This window comes from Lepisma saccharinum, chromosome 2, assembly GCF_977018435.1.
Source record: "Lepisma saccharinum chromosome 2, izLepSacc3.1, whole genome shotgun sequence".
In the NCBI taxonomy this organism is placed as follows: domain Eukaryota; kingdom Metazoa; phylum Arthropoda; class Insecta; order Zygentoma; family Lepismatidae; genus Lepisma; species Lepisma saccharinum.
The window spans coordinates 104,753,702-104,766,866 of NC_139230.1; the positions used below are offsets into that span (position 1 = coordinate 104,753,702).

A 13,165-nucleotide genomic window follows, 5' to 3' on the forward strand; every position below is an offset into this window, starting at 1 on the left:
GTTGTCAGCCACCTTAGAATCACTCATCCCGACATCTTATATATTCTCTCTCTCAGTTGTTTGCCACCTTCGAGTCATTCGATCTAACATCTTGGTTTCTCTCTACAATATTTCCGATGTAATCATACACAGAATAATTTGTATCTTTATATATTTCTCTTTATACTAGTCCCCATTTCCATTTTTCTGTAATATTGTAGATATCCTCCATCATGGAATCATCTTACCGACATTTTATTTTGATTCGTAACATAACATATTCACCTCATCGAAACCTTTAGATTTCTATTCATGCTAATATTTACTAATCAACGTTTTAAATGTAGTACAACTTTAACCACTATCCAATATATCTCCTCAGAGAATGGAACCGTGTACACATTGAGACAAAGCAGAATATCCCTTCTTGTATTTCCGTTATCATGTGAAAAGGTAAACATTTCCATTAAACTCCATGGTTCTCAGACTCATGTGTGCTAATTTTAAATTAATTTATGATCATATGTATTGGTCATGTTTGTAAAATATTAAAGTGAGATTCAATGTTATTTCACGTTATTTAAATTCGCTGCTTGATTAGGAAAACTTACAGAAATAATTTTGAAAGATAAATATAACAATTGCAAACTCTGTTCAGAATGTTTATTTGTTTGAATTGTCATTTTAAGTTCACTTTATACCCAGATAGGCTAATTGTGACAGGGCGTATGATTCAAAGTGGGCTCCGAACCACTGATCAATGTGCCTCCAGGTATCAAACCCGGAACCGTCTTCAGAATGTATTTCAAACACTAAATTATAGTGAATACTTATTTGACTCATTGGGAATTTCCCTGGGTAAGACAAGTTATGTGTAGTGAAGCAAATTAAGACAAGACAATTTTTTTTAATTATTAACATTTTTACAATACAGCAATTAACGAAAATATAGTTGTGTATCTTGATGAACTCAAGATATTTTGTGACATGTTCCTATAATGCACCGTTTAAGTATATTCACATTGCTTACAAATATAGAAAAAGTAAATGCAGGGCACACACAAACAATTGCAAGAATGTAATATTTCTTTTGGAGTATTTTTTTAAGCTGTGAAAAACATTTTTAAAGAATACATGTAATAGAATAAACTTACCTTATCGATTAAAGGATATATAATCCATTTAGGAAAAATACTACAAAAGTACTAAGTAGGTAAAGAAAATATAGTAATTGTAATTTTATATATTATGAGAGTTAGGTTACATTGCTTCACAACATCAAAAGTTAAAGTTTAATTATTGGCCACAAACCTTAATTAACCTTGTAGGGGTCTGGATTGACGAGACATGAAAAAAAAAAGTTAGTTAGTACCCAAGGAAAAGTATAATATTCCATGTAGTTGCATCATCTTTTCTCTGGAAAATATAATTAACTTTTAGTCAATTTTACAGTTTCGAAAAGTTGATGTGTTTTTTAAAAAATTCAAACGTACAATTTGCAACACAGAGAATACTGATACTAGAAATTATATCGTCATAATTTCTTTCAATTTCTTTCAGTAACTATTGATTATTTTTATGGGATTTCTAATGCAGCTTTATCCACATTACAATTTCAAATTTCATACAGATGATGTTTGGTGTTTTCATTGCCATTCAGTTATACAAAAAAAAAAAACTTATCGCCACAGTTGTAACTGTTGTAACTAGAAAGAAAACAAAACCAATCCTTTCAGAGAAAGGAGATCATCTCTAAAACACCTAAATAGGATATACACATTAATTTTAATACACATATATTATAAAATTCAGAAACCTTTTACAATATAACTAACAGGATTATATAATCTTACATGATTATTTAACTTGCTATTTACAATTAAAACACTAAAATTTACTTGTACGTTATACAAATATCGCTTTTATATATAGTGTATTATACATAAAAGTAATACTGAACATTTTTGTAATTGTGATTGAATTGAATTAACAGTTTAATAATACATTGAGACATATGATCAATGCAAAGAAACGTGTTTGTTTATATTGTGTCCTCTGAATGAGGTCAACAATATAACTAACATGGTTTGGGAAAATAGCCAGTTACAAGTTCTGGCAGGAGAATTGTGTACACGTTGCATCGAAGGTATTTCGAGTATGAACAGCAGTCGGCTATATATAATGTCAAATATATAAAAATAAACCATTAAATGGATAAGGTGGTATGGATTAATAACGTATATGAATAGAGTCCTTATTAAATCTTATCATATCACCTTTCTGCTCACCAAATTAAAAGGATAAAGACGGGAAACTTATCAGGATAACAAAAATACCACCTTTCTAACTGATATGCGAGCAGCATACACATGTTGTTTACAACCTTTCACAATACTATTTTCCAATCAATATATTTTCATCGAGTGCAAGAAAAACTGGTGACGCCACTGCCTCTTTCACAACAGAATGCATTAGGCAATCAATTTACAGAAATTGGTAAAAATATAAGGTGTCGTGCAAGATACGAAATTAATAAATAAATAATTTTCGAGAGGAGAAATTTTATTCCAAATAACCTATTCAACATAAAAACGTTTCTCTCTTCAATCCCTCTTATGCTCGTGTAGGCTAATCGTGACTATTCGAGTCCATCAGCAATGTGCCCTTGATTGTAGGGTGAGAGCATTAGCACTTAGACATTGGGGAAACCAGAAACACATTGCTAATAATTAGCTTATTACCAACCCTTCTGATTCGCATCAATCTAGTGTGTAGATTGTTTAGTTCTTCCTTGTATTCCTCGCTGGCCAAGCGCGTTGAGTGGTAGACTCACCATCTAGTTTCGGTTTCGAGTTCTAGCCATGCGTTGGAAAGAGCTCTCAAATTAATTTAATCTAATCCTAACTCATTCTCATTAAGATAAATCAAAGGTAGGAAAAAGACGTAAAATAGCGGAAAGAAAAAGAAATACAGAACTTTCTCATTTTGTGTATGATTGAACCCGATTTGATCATATCGGACTAGTCTGTGACGGAAACAAACAGAAGTTTTGAAAATAACCAATGCAATTTATGTACAGGTAGATTAATCTGGACTAGATATGCCAGTGTTGACAACTTACGTAAACCCGCAGGCTTCGACTATGCAGAATATTTTCTGTGTTTGTTATAATTATTGTACGAGTAGGCTACTTGTTTTCTTGGTAAACTGCTTATTGATATGGCTGATTCACATGTTTCCTATCCGCTGGGTGACATTTTATATGTGTGTACTCAACTGCAAATGTTTTTCTTCGATCGATGAAAAGACAAGGAATCACTCATAGAACATCGGATATTCGTGCCGATGTTAAATTAACAAGTGCATTCCGGACGAAACACATTTGCAATGTGTCGTGCTACATGATGTTGCTTCAGTGTAATGTTTATAAAGTCAAGTTCCAAGTTGAAAACACAAAGGTTTATATGTCATTATGAACATAAGATTTTCTGTAAATTACACTACATTGCAATTCAACTACTAACCATTTAGTATTACCAAACATTTCGGAATCATTGAGTTTAGTCTCCCATTTATTTTCAATGTTCTATTTACATTTATCTTCGGTCCTATCAATATTGTAAAAATTAAGGTAAGTAAGTAGTTTCGATATGTAATAGTTTTAGTATAAGATTAGAAATGAAATCTTTAAATTAACCACTCCTATATACTTTCAAATGTTGGTTCCAGTGAGATGTTAGGTTACAGAAAGAAACCAAAACAAAAATTTCTTTCAACACACGATATCCACGATTGCAAATTCTTTGGTATGTCATGGCACGTGATCGAAACAAACAAACACACACACACACACACACACACACACACACACACACACACACACACACACACACATGCACACGCCAGCATTGTATTTTATTTTGCTTATTTTGTGTTGCTTTACCCTTTTCTTTAAATCACAATGATTACACGGAATTTGAATTAATAATATACGAACTCAGTGACATGGTTTCCTAGTGAAACAGTGATTTATTCGTATTACCCTCACTCTCCTAAAAATTTCACACAGATGTAATTTATGTTCATTATCGCGTCTCATTCGCCTTTAAACCCTCTCTAAACTGTGCTCACACCCACCGAGATGAAATATTCTGAATAAATTACAGAGCGTCACGCCAATAGGCATATCCTAAAAATGAATGTAAGTCAAAATATGATCAAGACGGTAATTTGTAGTACAAAATCTTGCTGTAGAGATAATTCGTTGGAGAAGTTTTCGTGGAAACTATCTAAAATTTACTTACATCGAAATCTACGCTTCATTTATTCGAGAATCGAATTGGAAAGCATATTGGAAAGTCTTAGCGTAATGACTGTTTGTATTAAGTATCCGTATGACATACTTTCTTTTAAGAACACCCTGGAACTGAATTACCACTGCATTAGTATGGTGGAGTTTCTATACAGGGTGGACGATTTAAGTTGATAATTCAATATATCTTACAAAGGAAACATTTTCGAAGTAAATGTTTGAAATAAAAGTTATTTGACTTGAAGGGGGACATTTATTAGGGGAACATTTTTAAGGCCATTCGAAGGCCACTAAATTTTCTTTTGAATGGAAACGAATTTTATGTTTAATATTTTGTTTCACTTACAAAGTAAACAACTTTTGAAGAAAAAAATTTCTATTGAACACGTAGTTTCACAGATATTTGACAAGTAAAAATTGAAAACAGAAATTCATAATGTTTAATTAGCATCGACAATTCACAAAAGATAAAGGAATATTTAATTCCTTTCTCTTTTCGGAATTTTCGATTGCAACTATACATTACAACGAGGATGATAGTGTAGCGGCTTAACATGTCGCCCTGTAAGCAAAGGGTCCCGGCTTTGGTAGCCGGTGGAGGCCCATTGCACGGTTAATCGGATCCCACTTTAAACTCTAGGTCCAGTCCCAGTAAGCCTGTGTGAGCAACAAGTTGGCATAAACACCGTTCACTCCAAAGTTTTTTAAACATTTTAACAAACACAGAGGACGTGCATACAGGTGACCAAAAGAACTACGACAATACTTGGAGAGGGGCTACTTGAATTAGTACATGTGATTGATTCATGACGCCATGTCACCAGATTTGAACCACTAGGAAGATCAACTTAAATACTCCTTTAGGAGTAATTTGGCCATTTGTAAGTTTGTTGGGCTTTTACACGAAGGGAAGACATGTGTATGGAGAATGCTTTCATTTGGAGGCATGTAATCATGTACTTGTATTACCACAGGGGTTTTGCTGGAAAATGTGTCAGAGACCATACATGACTTTCCAAATCCAAGATGGCCGCCTTGGAGGTTCTGCTCATGAAATACTATCCATAACCTGATTTAGAGTTCGTTTATCAGATATTTGAAGAGGCATTTTCTGTTAATAAATAACAAGTTGAAAATATGAATTATTATAATTATCATTATCATTACTAGTATTATAAATATTACAGTAAAGGAGTAATAACATCGCCCGTGAATTCCGCATTGTATTTTGAAATGTAAGCAGCTCATCTGTTATCAAGATTGAGAGTGGTTGTAATCATAATTTTGAAATATCATGTCATAAATACATTCACATTATTCAATTTCCTCGTTACTCTGATCTGAGGTTCTGTCCTGTAAGTCATTGTTTTCACACATTTCTTCATCTGCACTACAAAGATACAGTTCAGTATGTCCCAGGGACTGATCCCGGCATATGAATGAACATTTCCTCTTTCCGCAACCTCATATCAACTGTAATCTTCTCTGAAGTTCTAAGTAGCGTGAATAGGACAAGAATGATCTTCTTGTCATCCTCATTTTCTTCTTTCTCCATTCAACAGCCTATTGGGCTGGGGAGATTTGGATGTTTCTTTTCTGCTTTTATTTCACTCCAATACTGGGAAGTATCTCCTTCTGGTGAAAGGTGTGAGGGTCACTATGGCAGCAGCGTTCACACTATCTATTAATGGTATCCTAGTTTGTGTTTGTACTTTCAAAGAAGGCAAAAAAGCGGTTGTTGAACGCATTTGATGGCGCAGAAGATGATGTGTTTGAATCTCTTGCAAATCTGGATTCTCCTGGATTCCATGAACAAGATGACAGAACGAAAGAATGAATTGATTTATTTTACTTCTCATTTCTGCTACTTTTGGCTAATTTCAAAGATGAAAATGAATTATAAGATGAAATAGATGAACGGACAATCACAAACACATATGGGCAGCTCACAACTCAAGTCCCATGGGTCCAGACGCGAGAGCATTGATTAATTAATAGAGTTGGTGTTTTATTTAAGTCCATTTTATACACAGTAAGGCTAATTGGGACTTGACCTACAGTTTAAAGTGGTATCTGAACCGCTATATGTGCCTTCACCGGGTAAGGAACTCGGCACCCCTTGATTTCAAGGCGACGATGATACCACTGTGCCATCGGGAAGGCCTAGACGTCAGAGCAATCTTAATCTGCAAAATGCAGTCCATTGTGTACTTCGTGGAAGTGAGGTTCATATTTGGGTGTCTCTTACACCCCAAATATGATGACAGGATTATTAAGATGACAGGAATTTGCCTGACACCAAATCAAATATTTCACCAAATTACGATAGTATCTGTTCGCGAAAAGGGATGTTCAAGACTCACGTCTTGCTCGAACCAAAGTTCCCTCACACTTTCTATCAGAAGGAGTTATTTCCAAGTATTGGAGTTAAATAAAAGCAGAAAAGTATCATCCAAATCTACCCATCCCAATAGGCTGTTGATGGGAAAAGAGAAAATGAGGATGAGAAGAAGATCATTTCTGTCATATTGACACTGCCTAGAGCTTCCGAGAATGTTGAATTAGGATGTCATTACTCCTTTACCATAATACGGTAGTGTCCAAAAGGTAAAAAAATGGAAGGGGCAGATCTGCACGATCACCATAAATAATCATCAAGGAGTGTAACTCACCTTACGCGCATAGGCAACAGTACTGCTAGTGTCAAATTGACCCGTGATTGAAAGGTAAACACAACACAACATATCAGAACAAGAGTGCCTCATTCTGTATCGAACGCTCATTGTGATCGGAGGACAATCTCTTGGTAAAGTGTGCAATGTACAGTAAGAACATGGCACAAAGACGTCAACGAAGAATCATCGGACGTCTGGAAGCAGGTCAAACACAGACTGAAGTAACAGGAGTATTAATTGTCCCACAGTCATTTCCAGGCTTTGACGACGGTTTCAAGACACAGTGGATGTTGATGGTAGGCCATAACAAGGTTTTCAACGAGTAGCAACGCCACAACATGGCCGATATCTGACTTTAACTGCACGACGATAGGACGATGCCTACAAACAACTGTCCTCAAAGCTTGCAGTCACCTCGGGGGTTAGAATTTCTCTCGTCAAACTGTGTACCGGAGACCCAGGACAGCTGGTCTCTATACCAGATGTCCAGAAGTGTGTCCTGCTTGATCCAGTGCACAGAAGGGCCCGCTTACAGTGGAGTCAGTATCATCGAAATGAACCTGAACGATCGGAGTAACGTGCTGTTTCACAGATCAGTTCAGATTCAGTTTGCAAAATGATTCCCGTCGCACATTCATCTGGAGAGAACCTCGATCACGATCAGAAAGGGATCAGTTTGGTCGAGATAGAATACTGGTATGGGAAGACATCGTGCTCAATGGACGTACGGAGCTGTACGTCTCTCCTGGAGGTACTCTTACCGCCCAGACCACAGAAACGAGGAACTCCAACAACTTGTGCTACTTTTCAGAGGCGCAGTCGGATTAGACTTCAACTTCAAGGTTGCAAAGATCATAATACATGCGCATCGAACCAAATTGGTGGATGACTTTCTTGAAGGTGAATAAGTCCACCGCATGGACTGGCCACCAAAGTCCCCAGGCATAAAACCTGTAGTGTCTTAAATAGACGAGTTAACTCGCGATCCTCTACCAAAGACATTTCCAGAGCTCCAAACTCCTCTTGATGGGAAATGGAACCAGCTGCCTGTAGAACTCCTGAATCACCTTCTAAATAGCATGCTAGGTTGTGTAGCGATTAGGGGTAACTTTACCCTTATAAGCCTCATTTTTCGTCAAGGAAGTATCTTCTATTTTCTTATTTTTTGCATGTGTGTCTTTGAACTAAAAAAATATTGTTAATTTCATGTATTGTAGTCTATTGTATATCATATAAAGCTTTCATTAATTTTCATTATGTTTTATGCAGTTCTGTCACTATTAATAAAACACTTTCTCATACCTTAGTTATGCTTAACGTTTGGACATTACTGTAGTTATAAAAATCATAATAATATTTGTCACTTTTTAGTAATTAACAGCAAATACATCTTGAAAAATCTGGTAATCGCACTCAAAATCAGGATATGGATAGTATATCATGTGCAGAACTTACAAGGCGGCCATCTTGGATTTCGGACGTAATTGTAAAACATGATTGCATGCCTCCAAATGAAAGCATCCTCTATGCACATGTCTTCCCTTCGTGTAAAAACCCAACAAACTTAAAAATGGTCAAAATCACTCCTAAAGGACTTAAGGAGATATGGTCGTTTATGTCTGTTACTGTCTGCAGAGGCAGGCATCTTAGATGTATGATGTCATACAGGCTATATGCCGCAATATTAGGCATCAGCAAAATATCACAGGCAGTAATTTTCCCCCTTTATATGCTAAAATGTCAAGTAAAGTGTAAAATATGCATATAATCCTTGCAGGAAACGGCACGAAATAGTTTCAGGGGATATATCTCCACAACAGTGCGAGATATTAAAAACAAACTGCAAGAATACATTATGTTATTTTTTGAATTCTGGTTGGCCTTGGTAGCTCAGTCGGTAACGCGTCTGATTACCATGCTAAAGGTCCCGGGTTCGATTCCCGGCCGGTTCAAATCCGGGAACTTTTCTAACGATGGAAGCGGCCCCGGCGCCCACCCAGCGTCGAATAGCATGGGTACCTGGGGGAAACCCTGGGGGGTAAAGGCGGTCAGGGGCGTGATGCTGATCACTTCACCCCCACTCACGACCGGATCAAGAAAGTGTGGGGCGTTACCCCCACACCCCCTATACGCCTTCATGGCGTGGTGCTATGCACAGGGGAGGACTTTACCTTTACCTTTGAATTCTGAACATAATATGTATCTATATTATTTTTTCCAAAACCACTATTAAAGGAGATATGATGGATTTTCTTAGTTAATGCATGAAGCGATAGCATCTTGGATTTATGACGTGGCCATATGCCACAATTGCGGGTAAAACACCTGGTAGTACATGATTGTGTACCACACTAGCAACGTATTACTGGTAGTCATATATGCCCTTCATTCAAAAACCCACGGACTATAGAAATATTGACATATGCCCCTGGACTATTCTTTTTAGTACAATAATTTATTTGTTAGACAAATCACGTTCTACTAAAAGTTGAAAATTTGTAATAATCACTTGTGCACAACGTTGATAATTTTGCAAACTTAATTTGTTTCGTATTAAGAATAAACATTTTGAAGCTAATGAAATAGTATGAATTTCTGTTATCACTTTTACTTGCCAAATATCTGTAAATATACACTCTGAATGGAAAAATGGTTTCCGGAAAAGTTGTTTACTTTTATTAAGAAGAATGAGAAAAATAGGTTTCCATTTAAAATTGATTGACCTTGAAATGACCTTGAAAATATCCCCCTGCTAATTCATACATAATGAAATTCGCTCTATCCTACGAAGTCAAATAACATTAATTTGATTTTTTTTGTCGAGAACTCTTTCTTTGTGAGACATTTCGAAATATCAACTTAAATGGTCCACCCTGATTTTCCTTTATTTCTTACCAATTTGGAAAATGCTGAATTTCCTCCGCTTGTGTATCTTCCTAGGACGTATCGTGGACGATGGTAGTTCAGTTGCAATCATACAGTGATGTATTCACTATTTATTCTCTGTTGGGGTGTCAAACACAGTACCAGACTACTTACGACGCTGATTTCACGTACGGAAATATCCAACGTTACAACCTTACAAATGTTTCTCATCACATTTTACTTTGTTGTGTGTTATTAGATGATGGAGAGGGGAAGAGGACCCTACCAGACGACTTACACGAATCTGGAGAAGAACAAACGGAAAGTGATTTCTAGACAGACAATGAAAATGTTAATGAAAATAATACAAATTCTCAAGGGGATGCTGATTTAGAAGATGCTAGAAGTACAAATGAGATCTATTTCGAAAGTAAGGAAGACACCACAAAGTGGAAGAAAACATCATCGCATAGAAATACAAAAAAACTATCCAGCAATATCTCAAAGGCGTCTTCCGTGCGTAAAAGTGAAGCCAAGAGCTCCCTTAGAATGCTTTTAATTATCTTTAGTGTTGACACAATGGAGAGAATACGATTTTAAAATTGTGATGATTATGACAAATACAGAGTCAAAAGAACAACAAAGCAGTCAATGTACTTTAGTATACGATGGTTGCCTGCAAATCAAACGTACAAAACCTGTTGGGCTATATTGGAATATAATACAACAACTTGGAATTTTGCATGTAAAACAAGTATGAAAATTATGCTAGAGAATGTACAGAAAAAAATTATTTCATTTTTGTTTTCTAAATTCAGAATATATAATATCGTATTTATTATAATTTGTTAGAAAAAAAATAATATTGGTAGTATCTTGGATAGAATAAATTCTCGCAACGTTAATGCACTAATGATTACAACGTTACCTGAAATTCGTTGATGCACAACTTGATATTCAATACTTATAGTCCAAAAATTAATCTAAGGACACATCATCATGTACTTCTCTGCAATTTCTGTTTTTCTTATTATAGAAATAATTGATATCTTATTTTTCCTTTATCACAAAACTTTATAACTCACCCACAGTAGTTACATCTAGAGAGGTAAATTAGGTGAGAAAGTCTAACCACGCATTAAGATAATTTAACTGAGTATAGTATATTCGGTATGACAACAAATATATATGAGCAGAAATAGATAGATCTAAAATGCTGGCACCAAGCATAGACAGACCTGTTTCAAACTTTTGTTGGAAAATGTACAAGGTTCGCCCATAAAGAAACCGAACTATATAAAAAATTAATAATAAAAAAAAAGTGCCAAATTCTGGCAACACTTCAAAGAGCTATATCTAAACAGGCAGTCGGTATCGGGACAAGCGTGCGTCAGATGCAGGTCGTGTGCAGGTGGCGTACAAAATACGCGCACCGAGATGGAACAACGTTACAGCATAAGATTTTGTTACAAATTGGGTAAATCTTTTACCAAAACGTTAAAGATGATACGGGCAGTGTATGGTGATGCAGCATTATCAAGAACCCAGGTGTATGACTGGTACAATCGTTTCAAAGGTGGACGTGAAAGTCTCGAGGATGAACCAAGATCAGGACGCCCTTCAAGGTCAAGGAATGACGACAATGTGGAGAAAGTTTGTGCACTGGTGAGAGGTGATAGACCATGAATTTGTTCCTCGAAACCAAGCAATCAATCAGTGGTATTACAAGGAAGTTGTTGGTCGTCTCAGAAAAGAGTAAAGCGGGTTGGGAAGGACCTCTGTGATTCTGGTCAATGGTTTCTGTTACACGATAATGCTCGGCCTCTTACCGCATTGTCTGTACAACAATACCTTGCTAAGCATTCAGTGACAGTGATCAATCACCCTCCATATTCTACGGACTTATCGTCTGCTGATTTGTTTCCTTTTTCCCAAGCTATGAAAGGGCAAAGATTAAATTAAATTAAATTAAATTAAATTATTTTCAATTATCGTCAATTATTAACAGACATTAATCTGAACTTGTATTTATTGTTTTCTTGGTAGTAGTGTGTGTGGATATTAGTAAAAACATGGAACTTTGTGAGAAATGTTCTAAGCTAATTACTCGGCAAGATCAAAATTTAAAAGTGAAGTGTGGATCTTGTGCTGGTGTTTTCCATGGAGCATGCGTTGACTTTACTGAAAAGGATATCGAATTCTTACATGATTCTAACCAAATATGGCGCTGCAAACGGTGTGATAAAGCTCGAAGATCAACTTTAACAACTGAAACGGTTTCGTTGTCAAATGATTGTCCAACTATACAGGAAGTATATTATTTATTGTTAGCAATTCAGAAAGAAAAAGAAACATTAAAGCTATCTCAAAAAACGATTGAAGAAGATCTGGGAAAATCGTTGAATCTTGCTCATGAAAAACTAGATGAGAATACTAAGCATTTGAAGAGTCAAGGAGAATATTTGCAAAAGTGTTATGATACAATTGACAATACAAAGTGTGAGAACTTAAAATTGCGAAAGCAAGTACAATCTTTGGAATTGCATATTGATGAATTAGATCAGTATGAACGAAGGGACACATTGGAACTTCATGGTATTCCTTGTCAGGCTAATGAGAATACAATGCAAATAGTGAAGGATGTTGGTCGAGCATTGGATTATCAAATAGACACGAACATGATCAGCTGCTGTCACAGACTGAAGTCTTTCTCATCTCAACAACCACCAGGAATCATCGCGAAACTTGTTAAACGCGTAGATAGAGATAATTTGTTGCGAAAAAAGAAAACTAAGAAGACATTACGGAATTGTGATTTGGGTTATAGTAGTGGTAGTTTGATTTATGTTAACCAAAATTTAACAAAACGTTGTAAACAAATATTTAATGAAGCCAGGAAAGTAAAGAGAGATAAGAACTTTGCTTATGTTTGGATTGACATGACGGGGACTATTAAGCTTAGAAAGACCCCTAATGACCCCCAGGTTTCCCTTTTTAAACAGTGTGGATGATATGCATGCCCTAATTAGCAATGCCGCCAATGGAGAACAATAACTTATTATGCTATTATCAAAATGTAAAGGGCATGAATACCAAATTAACTGAGTTGCACTTGGGTGTCTTAGCAACTGATTATGACATCATTGTCTTGGCTCACAAGTCATGTTAAAAATTCAGAACTATTAGACAATAGGTATCAGATATTTAGACAAGTTCGAACAAAAAGTAGAAGGGGAGGTGTGTTGGTCGCCATCAGGGAAACTATTTGTGTAAAATGTATTGAGATGTCAGTTGATTGTATAGAAATTGTATTCTTGCGTATAAGTTGTGACGT

The 13,165-nt window shown here is 35.8% G+C and overlaps 1 protein-coding gene across 5 annotated transcripts in view; it reads right to left on the reverse strand.

The window, feature by feature from the left end:
* Window positions 1-13,165, reverse strand: part of Ca-alpha1D (Ca[2+]-channel protein alpha[[1]] subunit D) — a 1,588,055-nt gene that overhangs the window by 640,931 nt on the left and 933,959 nt on the right. For 3 of the 5 annotated variants that reach the window (XM_083117525.1, XM_083117528.1, XM_083117524.1), the window contains exon 29: window positions 1,291-1,311. The exons of the other annotated variants lie outside the window; for them this stretch is intronic. In XM_083117525.1, coding sequence (XP_082973651.1) covers window positions 1,291-1,311 — 21 coding nt within the window. The remainder of the gene's footprint in view (window positions 1-1,290; window positions 1,312-13,165) is intronic. 5 annotated transcript variants of the gene reach the window in all.